This window comes from Microplitis demolitor, chromosome 3, assembly GCF_026212275.2.
Source record: "Microplitis demolitor isolate Queensland-Clemson2020A chromosome 3, iyMicDemo2.1a, whole genome shotgun sequence".
Taxonomy (NCBI): domain Eukaryota; kingdom Metazoa; phylum Arthropoda; class Insecta; order Hymenoptera; family Braconidae; genus Microplitis; species Microplitis demolitor.
In genome coordinates, this window is record NC_068547.1 from 4,991,714 (window position 1) to 5,015,645 (window position 23,932).

Sequence of the window (23,932 nt, forward strand, 5' to 3'; positions counted from 1 at the left end):
GAAATCAACAAACAATTTTTAATTTTTTGATTTTGTTTTTTTTAAAAGTTAATGATAAAAAAAATTCTCAGGTAGAAAATTTAAAAAAAACTATGAATGGAATTTATTATAATTTTTTTTTTTTACTATTTATCGTTTCGAACAATATCCAAAAATTTTTAGACATCGGCTAACTTCAGTATCATAAATGTAGCAGACATCAGACAAATTTAAAATTACAAATAAATAGAGGAAATAATTCAAAAAACAATATTTATTAAAAATGCACTTATTAATTTAAAAATTTTTTAAATGCCCATTTTTTTAAAATTTTATTTTATTAATTATTTAATCGATTTATTAATTATTTAAAATTTTTCTGATGTCTGCTACATTCACACTCATATTTAATAAAGTCATTTCGGGCTGCTTTCACTTTCATATTTATATCTGAACAACTCGTAATGGGTTAAAAAAATTTAATTTTCGGTCATTTTATTAAATAATATTGTCGTGAATTAATGAAGATTATATTTTTATTGAGTTATAAATTGAATAAGCTTCGGGGACTCAAATTATTATTTTGAATATTTTGGTGATCTCTAAAAAAAAAAAATTAATTAAAAAGTTGATCTATTAAAAATTTTACATTAGCTCTAATGGAGAAATAAATCATGAGAATTTTCTCTAAGTAAGTAAAGCATTGGAAAAAAATATAGCCGGCATTTAAAATTTAAATTCAAAGTTACGACTAGCGCCGTGGTTATAAATATTCTACGGTAGGATTCAGACTGTTGCGCCTCTATGAGTCGCGTGCGCAACCAGCCACCAACCAATAGCAGCTCTTCATTCGCGACGCAACGTTCAGATTTGAAGCAATAATATAATGCGTAATGGCTGCAATTCGAATGAACATTTTTAGTGTATACGTATATTATTTATCAGTTTTTTCTATAAGCATCGAAAGTGATAATTTGTAAATATGTTTTAATAAGTTTGTGAAGTTACTGAGTTTGAGTTGCGATAATGATTTGTATTAATTTCTCAAAATTATGAGTCGACATTCATGAGCGAAGTTTGGTGGTTCCTAGCTTGCAAGTTGCTTTTATATTTTTTTTTCTGTGAATTTAATAAGTAGTTTCTTGTTGTTAATAAATGTGAAGTGGTAGTGAAGTGAATATTAAATCGTGGGTTAAAGATTTTGTAATAAACTATGATACTGAAAGATGCAGACATCAAAAATTTTTTTAATTTTTATAAACAAGTAGTAAATAGAATATAAATTCCACGATGTGCAAGAAAAATTTTTTTTTAATTTTTGCTGTGGAATTTTCAAAATTTTTTGCTGTAGATATTTTATGTCGCTTTAAACGAAATAATTTTTTTTAATGTCTGTTACTTCTAGTATCGTAATGAACTGGTGATGTCGAATTAAAAAACAAAAGTGTTGTTGTCTTTATTAAAATCAGTGTAAAGTAGTGAACTAATCAGTGAAGTGAGAAGTGATAAGTGAATTTTTTTTTTAAGTTCGCATATTGTCATGATGAGAGTCCTCTGCTGGAAATTACAAAGTATAAGTTAGCGAGGTAAATTGCATTGATCTTTCAAAAAATAAATTTATTTGCTGAAATGTTTTTTTAATTAACAAATATTTATTGATTGAAATGGTTTTTTTTTTACAGAAATTAATAGAGCGTCTGCGGGTATACAAATTTCATGGTGTGGTGAGTTAATTTTATATATAACAAATTCTTTAAAATAATGTATAATGATTTGAGCTTGTTTTCTACATCGGTTTTATGAAGATTTATATATATATTCCTGTGCTCTTACTAAAATTCTAATATATTTAAGTTTGCGATGGTTGTATTACGGTTTTATCCTTCATACAAAAATTATTTCTAAAAGATTTAAAATTTTAAAAAATGGTACACCTTATGTACTATGCCTTTTATTTAAAAAAATGGAGAACAGAGATTTCGTTAAAACTCGATAAAAAAATTCTAATTAATTATTATCGAATTATTTCTTTATGCTACATACTTCTGTAAGTCTGAAAAAGTATTATTCATAGCTTGAGCAAAATTTGAGTCAAGATGAATATTATATTTGGCCGTGATAAATTTAAACGCTATGAATCCACCGTAGCCGGGTCTACTTTTGTAAAATATTCCTAATCCACCTAGAGCGATTGGTGGATTAGTAACAAGTTCGCGTGAATCTATAAATGGTATAATCGCAACATTTTCACTGTTTAAAGAATATACTGATGTTGAGAAATCAACGTAATTCAATCCTGGAGTACTTAACTGTAGATTATGTTCTTCTAAATCAGCTGAATTTTTTGAATATTGTATATCAATATTAGTTCTGTAATATGAAATAACATAGGTTGTAACAATATTGGAGTGGATGAAATATAGTATTTAAAATTTTTAAATTATCATAAATTACCTTGGTTTATATGGATTAGGTTTTGAATAATACCATTGATCGTGAATTGATGAGAAAGTTCTTTTTCTATCATTATACATAGCTGATCCTCTTACTGCTAATGATATACGCTTTTCGTTTGTCAAGATAAATTTGACTCCTGTTGATGTACACATGCAGATCAATGATTGATTTATTAATTTATAAAATAATTGCTCAACAGAGCTAGTCAAAGCCCACAAAACTTTTAAGTCGGCTACAGACTGGAATATTAATGTACAAAAAATTCATAATTTTTATAATATATACAATACCTGTTACCAAGTGCTCATCGGGCAACTCTATGTCATCTAATTCAAACGCTCGTATATCATAACCGAGTTTAACTGTATCAGAACCCATTCGAGGACGCTGACCATCATCATCTATCCATCTGAGGGTTTGGGGGTCTATAATACCATTGACTAATTTACCTTCTCGAATTCGTATCGTAACGATATTATTTTTAACAATAAATCGTATTCCAGTAACAACTCTATAAAAAAAAAAAAAAATTTTTAATTGGCTATTTCAAATAATCAATTTGAATTTTTTATTACCGATTATCAGCACTATCAGTGTAATGTTCTCTTAAACTTAGTGTTCGTATACTAGTATCCTGGTCGATTTGTTTATCGCAAGAACATAACTGTTGTAATTTTGAATTGACTCCGGTAGTACATGCTGATTCCCAATCTATATTTTTAGCTTTCGTAAAATCGTTCTTTGGAAAACGTTGACAACTGCTATCTTCGGTATAATCACTGACAAAAATCTGTAATATATTCGTGTTTTCAAAATTTATATATTGTCGAGTAGCTTAGTAGGGTATGTTATTAATTTTCACACTGAAATACGGTTTTTTTGGGCTCGAGGAATATATTTGTTGTTTAAGAAAGTTTTTTAGATCAATTAGAAAATTAAAAATTATCTTTAAATTTGTATCTTGATTAAAATTTTTTTTCATGTCAACATTTGTTTTATACTGTAATTAATAGATCGTTACAATAGATCATATTTTAAAGTTTTGTTTCTTAATATAAGAGAATTTTTTTTTTTAATCAAGATGTAACGTATTTATAATATTATTTAATTTTTTTTGTTTGAAAAAAATTGCATTTTTCGAAATAAGTAACATTATTTAAACGCAAGAATTTCCGTATGCGCTAAGTAACAAAAACCAGTGCTTTAACCATTAAAAAAATTTCCTGAAAAAAAAAAAAAAAAATAAATCCGGTGAAAGGGGAAGCCACCGGTGTTAGGCTGCAACGGCGTTTTGAGGTTCGTCGCGAGATTGCAATCGATTATTTTCGAATTTTTTTTTCAACAATTTAATTAAAAAAAAAAAAAACTAAAAATACGCACGTGTAAAAAATTAAAAAATCTATAGGTGCAATTTTTGGAAATTTTCTTTTTCAAATGTATTGGTTTTAAAAAAAATCTAAAATTTATTAGACGTCAGCTTATTTCAGTAACATGAATCTCTTCATAATATATTTACTATTTAAAAGTCAGACTACTTCACCTGACAGGAAAACAATTATCTAGCTCAATTATGTATAGTATATCCTATCAAATCAAAAGATTGTTTCCGCTAAGAGAAAAAAAAGTTGATTGTTTGATTCTAGAATATTATTGATTCGGATTCAACACTCAAACTAACTTTTCTTAGCTAAATTATATTTCATAAACCGAGAAGATATTCTTAATTAAAAAAATTTTTCGTTCTTCATTAATGAAGCAAACTTTTGGAGAACAATCTTCTTGGCTCAAGTTAACTATTTTTTTTTTATTGTGCATAATATCAAACAAACTTTGACTTACGAGTGGACAGTTTAAACTGTATATAACACCATCGGATATAGCTGAAGGATTCCAAAATACTTGTGTACCGTTGCATTCGTGTTCTGGCTTCATATTGTTTAAGATTTCTGCATTTTGATCGTAGTCCCATCGTGTACTCGGTTCATGATACGAAACATGATTTTTTAAACGAATGTAATTCTTACCTAGATAATTAATTGTTGTATTAAGCATATTTATTCCAGAGTTGATTAAAAAATATCAAACCTTCAGTCCATTTCTCATCGTCACATTCTTGTAATTTTTTATACTCCGTCTCATCGATTTTTTTCAGATAACTGTTTACTGAAGTGGTCATACGAATAACTGCTTCTTTGTATTGTTCTAGCACGATTCTTTGTGCAGGGCGTCGATTGTCTTAAAAAAAAATAAATAATTCTTTGGTTATTTATATTCGTATAAAAAATAAATAAGAAAAGTATGTTTTAGCAGGATCAGGGGGTACCCTTTAGCTTCCTGCTCGACAAGTGTAAAAAAAGATGTAAATTGTAATAACCAACCTGTATTTCCAGGTCTTTGTTGTTGGAATTCGTAAGCCATAAAAAGCATACTGTATCCTTCGCTGATGCATCCTAACATATATTGATACATATCATGTATTTTATTATAAACTGATGATTGACCGCAAAAATTTTTATTTTTCTGAAAATAGATATTTCAAGTAAACATTTCATTATTTTAGAACTCCAATAGAATATTTTAAGTTTATGATTCATAAAAAAACATAAAAAAAAAACAAGTTCGAGACTCGAAGTCGTAATCAGTAATCTGGCAATCTACATGTTTACTTCCTTAAAATTTCTTTTTGTTGAAGATAACGTGAACGAAATTCTATTTTTTTATCAAATCAGACAAATTGATTAGTATGAAAGAACAATTTTTTTTTTTTTATATTATTTCTCATATGTTAGAATTTTTATAACTAACGTATAAAATAAATTAAGTCAAACGTAAAGCGGTAAAAAACAACTTTTCGCCAAAAACAAATTCTCCTGTGTACCAAAGTTCAAAACTGTGTTTCAAAGTTCAAATCAAAGTATTGAAAACTTTTTAAGTAATAAATTGTTGAATTGTTCAAAATTGCCAATTTACTAACAATTGACCATATCTATAGCAAATATTGAAATTTTCGTATATAGCTATGCACGTGTTTTTGTGGGGGGTAAGAAGACGCTTCTTTTGAGCCCTGATGGAGCTCGATATCTCACTTTGCAAAAAAACTTCTTTTTTTTTTTACGGATTTTTCACTCTTACGGAAAATATCGTATCCTAAAAAAAAGAGGAAAATATTCGGAAACGATTAAATTTAAATGCTATATACTTCAAAATTTCAGTTTTTTGTGAATAACTATTTTTTTTTTAATTTATTAACTGCATGAGTTATTCGTTCGACTCAGGTCGGCGACCTGAGCTTCTGCGATTCTCACAGCTAGACATCTCTCTGAAAATATCAAAATAACTTCCTAGGACCCCAAAACTTTGACATCTGATGAAATCTCGATTTTTGAAAATTCGTAATTTTCATGTACCTGAAAATCGGAACGTTTTTCGTGCAACGAAAATCAAAAAAATTCATTTAATTTGACTTGTAAAAAGGTAGTTCCGGAAATCATGAGTGGCCTGATTTTCAGCTGACATAACATCATCTATATACGAAACATTTCAGGATTCTAGTCATCCAGTAGATTTTTAGCTTTCCAATATCTTTTTTTAGTTGCGTGAAAAACGTTACGATTTTCAGGTACATTAAAATTTTTTTAGTGGGAATTTAAAAAACTTATCCTTCATTGATAGTTTTCTTGGAACAAAAAACGTAAATTCGAGTAAAAATTTTTCCTAAATTATAATATATGATTTTAGGATATAAATTTTTATGAAAAACGTTAGTCTACAATTAATAAGCTATATATAAAGACAAATAAAGTTTATATCTTACCAGTATTCTTGAGTAGTGCTTAATCGCAATTGAATATACATTATTCGGATCACTATTTAATTTATATTGTGCTAAACCACTTGACCATTCATCGATTAACAATAATCTGCGTAACAATTTGTTATCGTTAAACGTGTCATCAATAAATTTAGTAATATCTTGTTGTGAGGCAGATTTATATCTTGATAATAAGGGCAATAAGTGATGACGGAATTTGATATCAATTTCTTTCGATTCATTTAGAATATGGATCATATCTGCTACACGGTCATTATAAGATTTGTTAATTTCTATTTGATTAAGGGCTGATACAATTGTAGTTCCGACATTTTGTATTGCATTTGTCATGTCACTGACTTTTATACTTATATCATGTATGTCATTAAATGCTTGCGTTAATCGTGCCTCATATTTTTCTTGACTATTGTCACCCACAGAAATTAATTCTTTGAAAAAGCTTATTAAAGTCATTACATTACCTACAGGACCAGTAGCGGCCGCAAATAAATCTAATGGCCCAGATTTTTGTTTTTCTTGAGCATTTAAGGGTATCAAAAGATTAAGTATAATTAAAGAAATTATAGAAAATGAAATTTTTAAATTCATTTTAGCTAGCAACAAACGTACCGTAAACACTAACTGATTTGTTTTAATTAACAGCCGTATTTTGAGTTTCATTTATATATGATTTTTAAAATAGTTGTTATGATTATTTGGTTGAAAAAAACATTATAAAAAAAACAAGGACAATTGATAAGAATTATGATAAGTATCCCTACTGGGTTTTCCCATAGAGTAGGGTATTAGATTAATGTTTTTATATTTTTTGACTAATTAAACGGATCATTAAAATAGAATTGCCTCGATTAGAAAAATTTGGGGCATTCGACTCTAATTAACTCATAATGGTTAACAAAGAAAAATCAAATAAAGTAGTGAGTGATAACATTTGTTATTTTGTATAAAAGTGTTTATTAACGTCCAATAATATATTATTTAATTCTTTTTTGATGACTTAAAAATGATAGTACATTATTAGCCTGAAGGTTTAGATAACTTATTTAAAAAACAATTATCGTCAAGAAAATATATTTTTTTCAATTATACAAAATAAACTATTTTATTGACAGATTTTAATCTATATGATATTCTTGTTATCATGCAAATTGATTAGCACCCGAGTTAAAATTAAAAAAGTAGTTTGAGCCTCACAAGCTTCAGCTCTTTTGATGTTGGGCTTGCCGCTCAATGTAATATATTATTTAAGTCCTCAATTTTTGAAACGATGTTTTAACCGTCCAAAGCATAACGTACTTTTAACTTGTAACTCCAAATGGGCTCAATTCTTTAGCATGATATTGTGAAAATAATAACTGCGTTTTAAGTAAATAAAGATATTTCAAACTGAACGTGAGCGTTTGAATAGCAATGCGGCAGCGGCCATGCTTCATCTTCAGCAGATTATATTTCAGTAATTTTTTTTAAATTCTTTGGCAGTTTCCGTTTTTCAGTACATCATTCGTATTTATTGTTCACATGAAATGATTAATCATTATTAATAATCAAGTTATTATCGTATAAGAAAAGGTTTATTTTTGTAATACAAAATTTATTTGTGAAATTTTTTAATTTTAAATTCGTTTTGATCATGGCGGAAATTTCTAATTAGCGGCCCCTTTTTTCCTTCTTTTCCTTTACCAAACGTACGCAAAACGATGAGAAATTAGAAAACGAGTAAGGTAGATTTTGTTAAGACTTGATACAAATATTTTCAGTAATTTCTATTTAATTTTTTTCTCATTCTAAATGTTTAAGTATGTTTGATAAAGTAGTATTTATAGCTTGATCATGATCTCTGTCAAGGAGAATATTATATTCGGATGTGATATATTTAAACGCTATAAATCCACCATAACCGGGTTTGCTATTGTAAAATATTCCTAATCCACCTAGAGCGATTGGTGGATTAGTAACAAGCTCGCGTGAATCGATAAATGGTATGATTGCAACATTTTCATCTTTTGAAGAATACACTGATGATGAGAAATTAATGTAATCCAATCCTGGAGTGCTCATTTCATGATTGAGATCATTTGAATCAACTGGGTTTTTGAAGTATTTTATATCAATATTAGATCTGTAATATGAAATAACATGGGTTGTAATAATACTGGAGCAGATAAAATATAGTGTTTAAAATTTTTAAATTATCATAAATTACCTTGGTTTATATGGATTAGGTGTTGAATAATACCATTGATCGTGAATTGATGGGAAAGTTTTTTTTTTGTCATTATACATAGCCGATCCTCTTACTGCTAATGATATGCGCTTTTCATTTGTCAGTATGAGTTTGACTCCTATTAATGTACACAAGCAGATTAACAAATGATTTGTTAATTTATAAAAGAATTGCTCAAAAGAGCTAGTCATAGCCCACAAAATTGTTATGTCGAATACAGACTTAAATATTGATGTACAGAAAGTTGATAATTTTTAAAATATATTTGCAATACCTGTTACCAAATGCTCATCAGGCAACTCTATGTCATCTAATTCAAACGCTCGTATATTATAACTGAGCTTAACTGTATCAGGACCTACTTCAGGATGCTGCCCATCGTCATCTATCCATTTAACGGTTTGGGGGTCTATAATACCATTGACTAATTTACCTTCTCGAATTTGTATCATTACGATATTATTTTTAACAATAAATCGTATTCCGGTGACAACTCTATTAAAAACAAAATATTTTTTGATTGGCCATTTCGAATAATCAATTTGAATTTTTTATTACCTACTATCAGCACTGTCAGTGTAATGTTCTCTTAAACTTATTGTTCGTATACTAGTATCTTGATCGAATTGTTTATCGCAAGCACATAATTGTTCTAATCTTGAATTATCTCCGGTAGTACATGCTGATTCCCAATCTATATTTTTAGCTTTCGTAAAATCGTTCTTTGGAAAACGTTGACAACTGCTATCTCCTGAATAATCACTGACGAAAATCTAAAATGTATCCGTGTATATATATTTAGTTTTCAATATTATCGGGCAGCTTTATTTATCATGATATAAAACAAACTTTGGCTTACGAATGGACAGTTTAAGCTGTATATGACACCATCGGGCATAGATGGATTCCAAAATGTTTGTGTACCGTCGCATTCTTTTTCTGGCTTCATATCTTTTAAGTATTCAGCATTTTGATCCCAATCCCATTTTGTATTAGGTTCATAATACGAAACATGATTCTTTAAACGAATATAATTCACACCTAAATAATCAAACGTTAAAATTAGTATATACATTTCACGGTTAATTCAAAAATATCAAACCTTCAGCCCATTCATCCGTATCACAATTTTGTGATTTTTTATATATCGTTTCATTGATTTTCTTCAAATAACTGCTTGCTGAAGCGGTCATATGAACAACCACCTCTTTATATTGATTTAATACAATTACTTGTGCAGGGCGCCGATTATCTTAAAAAAAAAAACACCAGTTCTTCGGTTATTTTTATTGGGATTGGAAATAAAAAATGAAAATATGTTTCGGCAAGATCAGGGGACACCCTTTGGCTTCTTGTTTGATTTGTGTATAAAAAAATATATAAATTGTCGTAACTAACCTGTATTTCCAGGTCTTCGTTGTTGGAATTCGTAAGCCATATAAATCATAGTGAATCCTTTACTGACGCTTGCTAACAAAGATTCATAGAGTTGATATATTTTATTTTGAATTGATGACTCACCGCAGTAATTTTTATTTTTCTGAAAATCATCATTATAAAAACACATATCATTATTATGGAACTTGAAAAATATTTCTAGAGTTAGGCTTTAAATGACGGCTTATATTATATTTTTAAATGGTATATTTTTATAGAATGAATCTTTTTATGCAAATTGAGTTTATGTATAAATGTAGTTTCCCACATATTGTAAAGTTTAGAGAGTTTTACAAAGATTTATACATATATGTACATATACATACATCTATATATATATATATATGTATATATATATATATATATATATATATATATATATATATCTTATGATCGGGCAATGTATGAATTTTGAACTGATAAAACCGAGCAGTGTGAAAGATAACACTTATACCCTGTTAAAAGTACACCTGTTGATGGTTTACAACGAAAAAATGTCACACCGTCAATTTACACGGAGAGAACCATGTAAAGTGTGCGAGGGCCATTTTCACACCAAAATTTTTTTTACAGAGTAACTATTAGTACCTTATATATAAACAAATTAATTTTATATCTTACCTGTATTCTTGAGTAGTGCTTAATTGCAATTGAATATACATTATTCGGATTACTATTTAATTTATATTGTGCTAAACCACTTGACCATTCATCGATTAACAATAATCTGCGTAACAATTTGTTATCTTCGAACGTACTATCAATATATTTTTTAGTAGCCGTGGCTGAGTTTCTTTTATAACTGAATAACTGATGCAATAATTGGTGATTATAACTAATGTCAATTTCTTCTGCTACTTTTAATATATTCTTTAAAGAATCTAAAAGCCGTTTATTTTCTTCGTCAATTTCTTGTTGATAGAGGGCTGTTACAATCGCAGATTCTAAACTGCTAATTGCTTCTCTAGTGCTGTGAGATTTCTTACTTATACTATTTATATCATCAGAGAGTTTGTTTCATATTTTTTTGCAACGCCTACTTTGAAAGTTCAATTTTCGAGCGTTGTAAGTCGTGCCGGAAGTACCAATATAATATATCGAGACTTACCTTTACTATACTCATGTATTAATTAAATTTCACGACTTGTGAGTTTACTTAATTTTGCTTTTTGTAGCTAACGACGTCACCGTATTTAAAGCGACAAAAACGCTACTATACCACATAGTGCGATAACACATTACTTTGAATCACTTATAAATAAGTGCTAATAAAAAATAACAATTAGATAATTATAATAAATAAATCGTTAATCAATTGGAATAACAACTGTCGTATTTCTGGAAGATTTGATTTACAATATATCTTTATCTTTTCTGAACTGAAACTGAACTTTCATAGCAGGAGCTGCGAAGAATAGACGGAAAAATAATGAAGCCGGGCCATGTTGGTCACATTGACCTGAAAAAATTGAAGTAAACACATGCCAAAATTACTATGACCATCGTAAAATTGGCAAGAATTTATATCTCAAATTACTAAAACCACTGTTAATTTTACTATGGTCACAATAACTTTTGCATGTGTTCATTTCAATTTCCGTTGAGTGGCTAATATAGTCCGGCTTCGCTATGAAACCATAGCATAACCAACAACAATAATTTTTTTGCGTAATGCATCTTACAAGCGGAGTAAGAACTGTATCTAACTGTATCTAACAATCATGAGACACCATTTGCTAAAAGGTTTTGTTACATCGACAAGAAGAATCGTATTGAACCTTTGAAGAATATCTCTTGTGAATCTTCCTCATGAAGTAGGGTGTTATACACTCCGAAAAATCGGGAATAAATTTTGAGTGAATAAAGAATTTATCACTTTTTATTAGGATTATTAACATTTAGTTATTCTCAAATCTTTACTATTTTTTTTAAAAATAATCGTACACAATAATTAAAAGTTTCAGGTTACCAACCAGTTGAGATTTTTTTTAATTTTCGTAGTTCAATGCCATACATAACTTTATTGGGCTTGAAAAGCTTAAATTTAGTTCAATGGAGAGATTCAAGTTTACTCATTTTTTGTAATTCATGATTCATTCAAATAAATTTTCCGTACGTTCTATATTAATTATCAGTCTATTAATATAGAAGTGACGTAGTAATTTTTTTAACCTCCCGTTATGAAAATTGAAAATTTTCGAAAAAAAGAAAGTTGTTTTTTCAATATTTCTCACACAACTAAACGTATAGAACGAAAAAATAATTCGTTCATGCTATGCTTTACCTCCTTTTAGTAATATTATGCTTCAGATGATACCATTCATCGTGGGTTGATGGTAAATTTTCTCTTTTATCTTTATTTATACACTTCCCAACAGAATAATTTTTAATATCCAGTAAAATTAATAAAATCATAAGACAAAACCACTTCATCAAATCTGAATACTGATAAATCATTTTTAATGTTATCTCAATGAAAGACTTTTTAAAATGCGAACGTTAAAATTGAAAGTAACTTCAGGAAGTTTAAAGTATAAGATCTCACTCGAGTCTAGTATAAAAATACTTTAAAATACTATGAAGCGCAAGTGTTTATAAAATATGTCGACCCCTATTTCAACATAATCATGACGTCAGCCGTCCATAGATCTTTAGAAAGGGACAGTGTGTTGAATAGATCTTTTTTATGATTTATTTTTATTATTCAATGAATGTAAATTATTTGTACTTAAATTTCAATGTCACTTTCAGGAAATATATAACTATTTAGTAAAACGTCATTGTTATGCTAAATTATCGTAAGACGGAAAATAACATTAAAAAAAAAATAAAAATATATTTAAAGTACAACGTCCAGTGGTTGACTGCTTCGTTATAGAGAAAGTTATTTTGATAAATAAATTAAATAATTAATTTTAAAATTTACTTAAACCTTACTGTTCGTATTGAAAACTCATTTGTCTGAATATTTTGTATTTCCTTAAGTACTCCGTTTTGCCCCCCCCCCCCTTTCCAGCCCCTGAATACATATATATTTTTTATAATATTTTGATTAAATTATTTTTTTATTCTAAATATTTAAGTAAGTCTGATAAAGTAATATTTATAGCTTTAGCATGATCTTTCTCAAGGAGAATATTATATTCTGCTGTGGTATACTTAAAAGCTATAAATCCACCATAACCGGGCTTACTTATCTTTTTCACAATTGTTATCGTTATTTGCGACATAAAAACATTTTATTTCATTGTTTACTTCAAAAAATTAATTAAATTAAATCTGATGCAAAATTATAAAGCATATGAATTATTAATAGATATAGTTCTTAATTAGTTATTATATTTTCACACAATATTTTACTATATTTTTATATGTTACTATATTTTTCACAATCGTATTTTCAAAAAAAATTATTATGATCTTGCGATATCGTCTTGTATAAAAGATCATTTCAATATTAATTATGAAACAAGTCAGTGTTTACTTTCTAGACGTTCAAAATTATCTGAAAGTTGACAAATAAAAATATAATTTTATACAATGTATTGAATTTGAATGAGTCGTTATTTAGATTAAAATTCATTTGTCAAAACCCATAGTCAGTTTAATATGAATTTATTATAAATGGTTTTTTTGAGTTCGCATATTGTCATGATGAGAGTCCTCTGACGGCTGGAAATTACAAAATATGGTTAACGATGTAAATTGCATTGATTTTTAAAAAAATAAATCTATTTGCTGAATAGTTTTTTCAATTGAAAGATATTTATTAATTGAAATGATTTTTTTTTTACAGAAATTGATACTAAATCTGCTGGTATAGAATGTTTTAGTGTGGTGAGTTACTTTTATGCATGAAAATTTTTAAAAATAATGTATAATAACTTGAGTTCATTTTCCACATCGAGTTTGTAAGACTTGATGTACATATATGTATAGTTCTGTGCTCTTACTGAAACTTCAATCTATTTAAATGTGCGATGGTTGTATAACGGTTTAATCTTTCATATGAATTATTCTTAAGAGAATTAAAATTTAGAAAAATGGTACTGTTTCTGTACTTAACCTCTCATTAAAAAAAAAAAAGATTTCGTTAGAATTTGATAGGAATGTTTTAAGTAATTTTCATCGAGATATTTATATCACTCTAAATAGTTTAATAACTCTGATAAAGAAGTATTCATAGCTTGAGCATAATCTTTGTCAAGGTGAAGATTGTATTTGGCGGTGATATATCTGAACGCTATAAATCCACCATAACCGGGTTTACTTTTGTAAAATATTCCTAATCCGCCTAGAGCGATTGGTGGATTAGTAACAAGTTCGCGTGAATCTATAAATGGTATAATTGCAATGTTTTTATCTTTTGAAGAGTACACTGATGATGAGAAATCAATGTAATTCAATCCTGAAGTGCTCATTTCATGATTATGATTATTTAAATCAACTGGATTTTTTAAATATTTTATATCAATATTAAACCTGAAATGAGTTATAATAATAGTATAGTAGATAAAACATAGTATTTTTAATTTTAAAATTCTAATAAATTACCTAGCTATATCTCGATCAGGTGTTGAAAAATACCATCGATCATGAATTGATGGGAAAAATCTTCTTCTATCGTTATACATAGCTGATCCTCTTACTGCTAATGATATGCGCTTTTCGTTTGTCACGATAAATTTGACTCCTGTTGATGTACACATCCAGTTTAAGAAATCATCATTATTATTGAAATATGATTTATTAATTTATAAAACAATTTTGTATCAGCTAGTCATAGCTCACAAGTTTCAAATTTTATCTTTAATATACACTCGTATATTAGTATGCATGAAGTTGGTATTTTTATGATATATATACAATACCTGTTACCAAGTGTTCATCAGGTAATTCTATGTCATCTAATTCGAACGCTCGTATATCATAACTGAGTTGTACTGTATCAGAACCCATTCGAGGACGCTGACCATCATCATCAATCCATTTAACGGTTTGGGGGTCTATAATACCATTGACTAATTTACCTTCTCGAATTCGTATCGTAACGATATTATTTTTAACAATAAATCGTATTCCAGTGACAACTCTATCAGAAAAAAAAAAATGTTTGAAAATCCAAAAGTGAACACCTCAATCGCTCATTATATTTTTAATTGTTAATTTTGTACACCTCAAGCGCGAAAGCGCTGAGAGTGCCCTATTGTCACTCGATTTTTTATATTATTATTTCATAATAGTAATTATGATTTGTTTTTAATATGATTTTTTATTCATACGGAAAAAAAATTGTAGTTGCTACAACAGCAGCTGTAGTTGGGGTCTCTTCAAGTTGGAGTAAAGAAATGCACACTCCAACTTGGTGTAACTTCAAGCGCACATGCAGTAATGCCAACTTCAATCATCAATGTTTATTAGAATATTTAGTTGTCAGTACTATTTATGTGGTATTTTTCACCACACATTGGAGTACTTACCACTACTATATTTCTTTCAAAATTGTGTATACTTTTAAGAACTTGGGATAGAAGGTAAAGAGGATTTAAAATCACTGAACAGCCCGAGGGCGAAAGAGTGACAATAAAGCACACTTAACGCTTTCGCGATTGAGGTGTGCAAAACAGCACTTTAATTGGAAATTTCTAATAATAATTTGAAATTTTAATTACCGACTATCAGCACTATCAGTGTAATGTTCTCTTAAACTTATTGTTCGTATACTAGTATCTTGATCGACTTGTTTATCGCAAGCACATAATTGTTCTAGTCTTGAATTAACTCCAGTAGCACATGCTGATTCCCAATCTATATTTTTAGCTTTCGTAAATTTGTCATTTTGAAATCTTTTACATGTTCTATCTCCAGTATAATCACCGAGAAAAATCTGAAATATATTCGTGTTTATTTAATTTAAATATTATCAGGCAGCTTAGTAGGGTATATTCTTAATCATCACACTGAAATAACTTTTTTTTGGCTTGCACCCAGCTGTGTGCAGTATCTGGTTGAAAAATTTCTACAAAATTAATATTTCGAAGTTAAGAGAATTGTCTTCATAATACATTCATTACTTAGAAGTACCGCTACTTCATTTTAATGAATGACAAGTATCTAACTCAATGGTAGTATAGTATACCCTATATTGTATCGTGGCATTGTTATATAGTTCCAATGTTCCACTCAAAAATTTTATTCATTCATACCAATAATTCAGAAGACTGTCTCCGATAAGAGAAAAAGAAGTTGTTGATTTGATTTTAGAATATTATTAATTCGAATTCAATAGTCAAACAAATTTCTCGAAGCTAAAATAAACTTCTTCAACTAAAAAAATATTCTTAGTTAAAAATATTTTTAGTTTTCTATTAATAAAGCAAACTTTTGGAGAACAATCTTCTTGGCTCAAGTGAACTGTTTTTTTTTGTACATGATATCAAATAAACTTAGACTTACATGTGGACAGTTTAAACTGTATACAACACCGTCTGACAGTGCTGAAGGATTCCAAAATACTTGTGTACTGTTGCATTCCCTTTCTGGCTTTTCATTAATTAAGTTTTTTGCATTTCGATCAAAGTTCCATCTTGTACTTGGTTCATGATACGAAACATGATTTTTTAAGCGAATATAATTCACACCTAGATAATTAATTGTTATAATCAATATATTCATTGCTAAGTTGATTTAAAAATATCAAACCTTCAGCCCATTTCTCCGGGTCACAACTTTGTGATTTTTTGTATGCCGTTTCATCAATTTTATTCAGATAACTGGTTGCTGATGCGGTCATATCAACCACTATATTTTTATATTCTTTTAAAATATTCATTTGATGATCACGCCAATTAGCTAGAAAAAAATAAATAATTCTTTTGTTATTTTTATTCGAATTAAAAATTAAAATAAAAACACATTTTTCGAGATTAGGGGACACTTTTTGGCTCCCTACTCGACGCGTGGAAAAAAAAAAAAATTATCGAACCAACCTGTATTTCCAGGACTTCTTTGGCGGAATTCGTAAGTCATAAAAACCATACTGTATCCTTCGCTGACAGTTGCTAACATATATTCAAAGAGTTGATGTAATTTATTGTAAATTGATGATTCACCGCAGTAACTTCTATTTTTCTAACAATATTTAAAGTACACATTTCATTATTTTAGAACTGGAAAAATACTTTTAGAGTTAGACTTCAAACTTTGATTTAATAAAACATTCGTATTTTTTAAATATCTTAGAATTTATTTGTATAAATCATTTGAAAATCGCACGAAAGCTAAGTTTTGAAGAACTCTTATAAATGCTACAAGAATCATCGAGATCGGCGAATTTATTAAAAAGATTTAAGCGGTTTATACGCGTATGCGTATATGTATATGTATGTATTTATATTTATACACACACACACGCGTACAGGCATCTCTCAGAAAATGTTAGATTAGCTTCCGAGGATGATAAAATCTCGACATTTAATGAAAATTCGATTTTTAAAAATCAGGGTGTAGAAAATATCTTCCCGAATTTTCGAAAATTCGCAATTCTTTTCGCGGAAAGTTAAACTAAAGCTGCTTACTAACAGTCTTCGTAGAACAAGAAACTTAAATTCAAATGAAAATTTCCCTTAAGTGATAATATATGATTTAGGATGATATTTTTAAAAAAACATTAGTCTACAATTCATCAGTCGCATATAAAATGCAAAAATGTTTATGTCTCACCTCTAATGATTGGTAGTATCTCATTGCAATTGAGAATACATTCTGCTGAATGCTATCTAATTCATCCGGTGCTAAACCACTAGTCCATCGACCAATTAAACGTAGTTTATTTAAAATGTTGTTATATATGTTTACGCTGTTATCAAAGTCATTGATAGCTCGTTGTGGAGCAGTTTTATATTTTAATACAAGGGGCAAAAGTGATTGACGAAATTGGCTGTCAAGTTCTTTCGATTCCTCCAGAATATTGTTCATAGTTACTAGATGCTCATTCCTAGCTCTGTTAATTTCTATTTGATTAAGGGCTGAGACAATTGTAGTTCCCAAATTTTCTATTGCCTTTGTCATACCGTCAACTTTTATACTTATATCATGTATGTCATTAAATGCTTGTGTTAATCGTCTCTGATATATTTCTTGACTATCGTCACCCGAAGAAACTAATTCTTTGAAAAAGCTTATTAGAGTCATTACATTACCTATAGGTCCACCAGCATTCTCCAATACCTTTAATGGTCCAGAATTCGATTTTTGAGCATTTGAGTTAACAGCATTTGAGTTAACAGCATTTGAGTTAACAGCATTTGATGGTATCAAAAGATTAAGTATAATTAAAGAAACTATTGAAAATGGAATTTTTAAATTCATTTTAGCTAGCAACAAACGTACCGTAAACACTAACTGATTCGTTTTAATTTAAAAGCCGTATTTCGGGTTTTGTTTATATATGATTTTTAAAATAGTTGTTATGATTATTTGATTGAAAAAAACATTATAAAAAAGACAAGGACAATTGATAAGAATTATGATAAGTATCCCTACTGGGTTTTCCCATAGAGTAGGATATTATATTAATATGCTTTAATATTTTTTGACTAATTAAACGGATCTTCAAAGTAGAATTGCCGTGATTAGAAGAATTTGGGGCATTCGATTCTAATTGGCTTATATGATGGCTAACAAAGAAAAATGAAACAAAGCAGTGAGTGATAACGTTTGTTATTTTGTATAAAAGTGTTTATTAACGTCGATTAATACATTATTTAATTCTTTTTTGATGACTTAAAAATGATAGTACATTATTAGCCTGAACGTTTAGATAACTTATTTAATAAAAAATTATCGTTTTTAAGAAAATATATTTTTTTCAATTATAAAAAATAAACTATTTTATTGACAGATTTTAATCTATATGACATTCTTGTTATCATGCAAATTGATTAGCACCCGAGGTGAAATTAAAGAAGTAGTTTGGGCCTCACAAGCCTCGGTTCTCTTGATATTGGACTTGCTGCTGAATGTAATATGTTATTTAAGCCCTTAATGCCCGAAAAGAGTATATAAAGGAGTAAATCGTTTTTTTGAAAAAATGTTCAAACCTTCCATAGCCAAATTAAATTATTTCTTTATTCTAAATATTTAAGTAAGTCTGATAAAGTAGCATTTATAGCTTGATCATGATCTCTGTCAAGGAGAACATTACATTTAGCTGTGATATACTTGAACGCTATAAATCCACCATAACCGGGTTTACTTCTGTAAAATATTCCTAATCCACCTAGAGCGATTGGTGGATTAGTAACAAGTTCGCGTGAATCTATAAATGGTATAATTGCAACATTTTTATCTTTCATAGAATACACTGATGATGTGAAATCAATGTAATTCAATCCTGAAGTGCTCATTTCATGATTATGATCATTTAAATCAACTGGATTTTTTAAATATTTTATATAAATATTAAATCTGAAATGAGTTAAAATAATAGTATAATAGATGAAACAGTGTTTCTAATTTTAAAATTATAAAAAATTACCTCGCTATATCTGGATCAGGTGTTGAATAATACCATTGATCGTGAATTGATGGGAAAGTTCTTTTTCTATCATTATACATAGCTGATCCTCTTACTGCTAACGATATGCGCTTTTCATTTGTCAGTATGAGTTTGACTCCTATTAATGTACACAAGCAGATTAGCAAATGATTTGTTAATTTATAAAAGAATTGCTCAAAAGAGCTAGTCATAGCCCACAAAATTGTTATGTCGAATACAGACTTAAATATTGATGTACAGAAAGTTGATAATTTTTAAAATATATTCGCAATACCTGTTACCAAATGCTCATCAGGCAACTCTATGTCATCTAATTCAAACGCTCGTATATTATAACTGAGCTTAACTGTATCCGGACCTACTTCAGGATGCTGCCCATCGTCATCTATCCATTTAACGGTTTGGGGGTCTATAATACCATTGACTAATTTACCTTCTCGAATTTGTATCATTACGATATTATTTTTAACAATAAATCGTATTCCGGTGACAACTCTATTAAAAACAAAATATTTTTTGATTGGCCATTTCGAATAATTAATTTGAATTTTTTATTACCTACTATCAGCACTGTCAGTGTAATGTTCTCTTAAACTTATTGTTCGTATACTAGTATCTTGATCGACTTGTTTATCGCAAGCACACAATTGTTCTAATCTTGAATTATCTCCGGTAGTACATGCTGATTCCCAATCTATATTTTTAGCTTTCGTAAAATTATCGTTCTGAAAACGATGACAACTGCTATCTCCTGAATAATCACTGACAAAAATCTGAAATGTATTCGTGTATATTTATTTATCGTTCAATATTATTGAGCAGCTTCTTAGCGAATATATTTCTTGATCGTGATATAAAACAAACTTTGGCTTACGAATGGACAGTTTAAGCTGTATACAACACCGTCTGACAGTGCTGAAGGATTCCAAAATACTTGTGTACTGTTGCATTCCCTTTCTGGCTTTTCATTAATTAAGTATTTCGCATTTCGATCCCAGTCCCATTTTGTATTAGGTTCATAATACGAAACGTGATTTTTTAAACGGATATAATTCACACCTAGATAATCAATTGCTAAAATAAGTATATTCATTCCAGAGTTGATTAAAAAATATCATACCTTCAGCCCATTTTTCCGGGTCACAATTTTGTGATTTTTTATATTCTGTCCGATCAATTTTATTTAAATAACTGCTTGCTGAAGCGGTCATACGAACAACTGCTTTTTTATATTCATCTAACATATATGTTTGTCTAAAGCGCCTATTATCTTGAAAAACATAAAAAATTCCTTAGTTATTTCTATTCTAATAGAAAATAAAAAGTACAAACATGGTATCGTAGGATCAGGGGACACCTCTTGGCTTTTTGTTTGATGCGCATACGAAAAAAATATTATGGGCAAATTATGGTAACCAACCTGTGTATCCATGACTTCGTTGTTCGAATTCGTATGCCATATAAATAATAATGTATCCTTTATTGACGCTTACTAACAAAGATTCATAGAGTTGATATATTTTATTATAAATTGATGACTCACCGCAATAATTTTTATTTTTCTGAAAATAATCATTTTAAGAACATGTTTCATTATTTCGGAACCTGAAAAATACTTCTAGAGATAGGCTTTAAATGTCGGCTTAAATAATATTTTCAAATGGTATAGTTTTATAGAATGTATTTTTTTATGAAAATGTAGGGCAGGCAAAACGGGATACGCCGGAAATTCTATGAAAAGAAAAAATTTTTTTTTAAATGCTTTTTCAACATTCCAAAGTTACTTTTGTGAATATAATTGAGCATTGCTGTCAATTTTTTTTTTTTTTGTATCAAATAATCATGTAAGGTATCATTTTTCTTCATGTAAATTACTTACAAAAATTTAATTAAATCAAATTCATTTAAAATTCAGAATTTTTTTGTTTTTTTTTCTTATCTTTTTAAAAGAGGGCCCGCAAAAATAACAATTTTTTGTTTCAACGGCAACTGAAAATTTTTTCTAGTTATTTTAATTATCATTAAAAAAAAAAAAAAAAAAATTCAGCGTATTTGAGTACTCGAAAACTTAGTATTTCCTTAAGTACCCCGCCTTGCCCGGCCTTCCTCTAAGTATTTATTACCTTATACATAAACAAATTAAGTTTATATCTTACTTGTAATGTTGAGTAGTATTTAATTGCATAGAAAAATACATTTTGCTGAAGGCTTAACTCATCTTTTGCCAAACCACGTGTCCAATCACCGATTAAAAATAATTTGTTAAAATATTCATGTTTAAACGTATTATTGAGATATTTCTCAATGGCCCCGACTGGGTTTCTTTTATAATTAAATAAATCACGCAATAATTGTTTATCATAACTAGTATCAATTTCTTCTGATACTTCTAATATATTCTTTAAAGAATCTAAAAGCCATTGATTTTCTTCGTCGAATTTTTGTTGATAGAGGGCTGCTACAACCGTAGATTCCAAACTGGTTATCGCATCTCTAGTGCTGTGAGATTTCTTATTTATACTATTTATATCATCAAAGATTTTGTTTTATATTATTTTGCACCATGTTCTTTGAAAGTTCGATTTTCGAGCACTGTAAGTCGTGCCGGAAGCGCCAATATAATATATCGAGCCTTGCTTATACATTTACATGAATCGCGATTGAGTGCTAAATATCATATCATTGCACAGTTTTGACTTTACTATATTAACGCAGTAGTGAAATTTCATGACCTGTGAGATTATTTAGTTTTGTTTTTTATAACTAACGACGAATCCGTATTTTCATCGACAAAACGCAACCACATGTTGCGACAACACATTACTCCGAATCGCTTATGAATAACTGCATTGGAAAAATAACAATGAAATAACTAAAATAAATAAACTGATAATTTATTCAAATAACAGCTGTCATATTTCTGAAAGATTTGATTGAAGATAAATCTTAATTTTATAGTTTTCATAAATTGAACTTTCATAGTAGGAGCTGCGAAGAATACACGGAAAAATTGGCCTCATTTGAACTGCTATGGTGTCATTACGAAGCCAGAACATGTTGCCACCTGCAAAAATTGAAATAGAAACCCATGCCAAAATTACTATGACCATCGTAAAATTGACAGCAATTATATCTCAAACAACTAAAACCATTGTAAATTTTACTACAGTCATGGTAACTATTGCATATGCTTCTTTCATTTTCTGTTAAGTGGCTAATGTAGTCCGGCTTTACTATGAAACCATAGCATTACAAACATGAATAATTTTTTCGCGTAATGTATCTTATAAGCGAAGTCAGAAGTAAATATGGCAATTGTAATACACTATTTGCTAAAAGGTTTTTGTTACATCTCCATGAGGATTCGTATGAAACTTTTTAAAGAGTATCTTTTATGAGTTTTCCCCATGGATAGGGTGTTATACACTCCAAAAAATCGGGAATAAATGTTGGGTGAATAAGGATTTTATTTTAATTCAAATCTACACTGTTACTTGGAGTTCCGGAATTTAAAAATAAAATTCAGACCGCATTTGGAAGGGTATGGATTTTTTTTTGTAATCTGCATTCAAATCAATTGTAAGATTTAGTATAAAAATAAGCTTCCTTTGGAGTCCTTTTCCCTTCGAAGGAATTAACTAAGTAGACAACTTTTCGCTCCCAATCTACTCATAATTTAATATGCATTCAATCCGCAAATGTTTTACAGTCGATTGATATTTTTTAAAACCTTTTAACCTATTAAGCGTGTCATCATAATTGAATTGCTATAACTAGAAAAAATTGGAGCATTCAATACTAATTTACCCAAACGGCAATTAACAAAGATAAATTAAATCAAGGACAGTGTGATAACGTTTGTTATCTTGTGTGGCTGTTGTTTAATGAAGTCCATTAATAGACTATTTACTTGTTTTTTGCATTAATGTATAAAGGCATCATTAATTAAAAATGATTGTAGAAGTAGCCGGAAGGTAAATAGATAACCAATTAAAAAATAATATATTGTTGAAAAAAATATATTTTTTTCATTAATTGACTAATTTGATAAAAAAATTTTAATCTTAACTATATTTTTATTGATGAATTGAGTAATTAGTGTGTAGTTATGGAAATCAATTATTCGTTGAGAAAATAATTCGTATTTTGGAAACTTGATGTATAGAACGAAAAAATAATTTATTTATACTATGCTTTACCTCCTGTTAGAAATATTATGCTTTAGATGATACCATTGATCGTGAGTTGATGGTAAACTTTCTTTATTCTCTTCATTTATGCACTTTCCAACAGAATAATTTTTAATTTTCAGTAAAGTTAGTAAAATCATAAGACAAAACCATTTCATCGGATCTGAATACTGATAATTCATTTTTAATGTTATCTCAATGAAACACTCTTTAAAATGCGGACGTCAAAATCGAAAGAAACTTTAGAAAGAGTT

The 23,932-nt window shown here is 28.7% G+C and overlaps 4 protein-coding genes across 5 annotated transcripts; all 4 read right to left on the reverse strand.

Annotated features, from left to right (window-relative positions):
* Positions 1-1,609: 1,609 nt before the first annotated feature.
* Positions 1,610-6,908, reverse strand: LOC103580763 (uncharacterized). The gene is made up of 8 exons (XM_014440494.2): positions 6,251-6,908; positions 4,815-4,956; positions 4,522-4,671; positions 4,276-4,460; positions 3,012-3,226; positions 2,727-2,947; positions 2,434-2,572; positions 1,610-2,349 (listed from the first exon to the last, which is right to left on the reverse strand). The coding sequence occupies exons 1-8, from the start codon at positions 6,854-6,856 to the stop codon at positions 2,010-2,012; spliced, it is 1,998 nt and encodes a 665-aa protein (XP_014295980.1). The 5' UTR covers positions 6,857-6,908; the 3' UTR covers positions 1,610-2,009.
* A 350-nt stretch (positions 6,909-7,258) lies between these two features.
* Positions 7,259-12,891, reverse strand: LOC103580700 (uncharacterized). Of its 2 annotated transcripts, none has more exons than XM_014440496.2 (9): positions 12,214-12,891; positions 10,551-10,899; positions 9,891-10,032; positions 9,595-9,744; positions 9,352-9,533; positions 9,051-9,265; positions 8,767-8,987; positions 8,472-8,610; positions 7,259-8,387 (listed from the first exon to the last, which is right to left on the reverse strand). In XM_014440496.2, the coding sequence occupies exons 1-9, from the start codon at positions 12,384-12,386 to the stop codon at positions 8,048-8,050; spliced, it is 1,911 nt and encodes a 636-aa protein (XP_014295982.2). In that variant the 5' UTR covers positions 12,387-12,891; the 3' UTR covers positions 7,259-8,047. The 2 variants fall into 2 exon arrangements, with proteins under 2 accessions (XP_014295982.2, XP_014295981.2); XM_014440495.2 differs by having other exon boundaries at positions 10,551-10,920.
* Positions 12,892-13,672: 781 nt separating this feature from the next.
* Positions 13,673-18,375, reverse strand: LOC103580701 (uncharacterized). Its single transcript, XM_008562562.3, has 8 exons — positions 17,652-18,375; positions 16,919-17,060; positions 16,632-16,781; positions 16,386-16,570; positions 15,602-15,816; positions 14,801-15,021; positions 14,484-14,622; positions 13,673-14,411 (listed from the first exon to the last, which is right to left on the reverse strand). The coding sequence occupies exons 1-8, from the start codon at positions 18,297-18,299 to the stop codon at positions 14,072-14,074; spliced, it is 2,040 nt and encodes a 679-aa protein (XP_008560784.3). The 5' UTR covers positions 18,300-18,375; the 3' UTR covers positions 13,673-14,071.
* Positions 18,376-18,744: 369 nt separating this feature from the next.
* Positions 18,745-23,932, reverse strand: LOC103580702 (uncharacterized). Its single transcript, XM_014440498.2, has 9 exons — positions 23,688-23,932; positions 21,645-21,987; positions 20,909-21,050; positions 20,609-20,758; positions 20,363-20,547; positions 20,047-20,261; positions 19,763-19,983; positions 19,468-19,606; positions 18,745-19,397 (listed from the first exon to the last, which is right to left on the reverse strand). The coding sequence occupies exons 1-9, from the start codon at positions 23,858-23,860 to the stop codon at positions 19,058-19,060; spliced, it is 1,908 nt and encodes a 635-aa protein (XP_014295984.1). The 5' UTR covers positions 23,861-23,932; the 3' UTR covers positions 18,745-19,057.

Bases quoted from the DNA above. Each gene is read 5' to 3' on its own strand.
- LOC103580763 (XM_014440494.2), bottom strand. From the start codon at position 6,856: ATGAATTTAAAAATTTCATTTTCTATAATTTCTTTAATTATACTTAAT. The intron at 4,672-4,814 runs GTTGGTTATTAC...TTTTTTTTTAAG, and splicing joins ACAAAGACCTGGAAATACAG to ACAATCGACGCCCTGCACAA. The intron at 2,573-2,726 runs GTATTGTATATA...GTACATCAACAG, and splicing joins CGATGAGCACTTGGTAACAG to GAGTCAAATTTATCTTGACA.
- LOC103580700 (XM_014440495.2), bottom strand. From the start codon at position 12,386: ATGATTTATCAGTATTCAGATTTGATGAAGTGGTTTTGTCTTATGATT. The intron at 9,266-9,351 runs GTAAGCCAAAGT...GATACATTTTAG, and splicing joins ACAGCTTAAACTGTCCATTC to ATTTTCGTCAGTGATTATTC. The intron at 8,988-9,050 runs GTAATAAAAAAT...TGTTTTTAATAG, and splicing joins ACTGACAGTGCTGATAGTAG to AGTTGTCACCGGAATACGAT.
- LOC103580701 (XM_008562562.3), bottom strand. From the start codon at position 18,299: ATGAATTTAAAAATTCCATTTTCAATAGTTTCTTTAATTATACTTAAT. The intron at 14,623-14,800 runs GTATTGTATATA...GTACATCAACAG, and splicing joins TGATGAACACTTGGTAACAG to GAGTCAAATTTATCGTGACA. The intron at 14,412-14,483 runs GTAATTTATTAG...AACTCATTTCAG, and splicing joins CCTGATCGAGATATAGCTAG to GTTTAATATTGATATAAAAT.
- LOC103580702 (XM_014440498.2), bottom strand. From the start codon at position 23,860: ATGAATTATCAGTATTCAGATCCGATGAAATGGTTTTGTCTTATGATT. The intron at 21,051-21,644 runs GTAAGATATAAA...GATTATTTTCAG, and splicing joins AATACTACTCAACATTACAA to AAAAATAAAAATTATTGCGG. The intron at 19,398-19,467 runs GTAATTTTTTAT...AACTCATTTCAG, and splicing joins CCTGATCCAGATATAGCGAG to ATTTAATATTTATATAAAAT.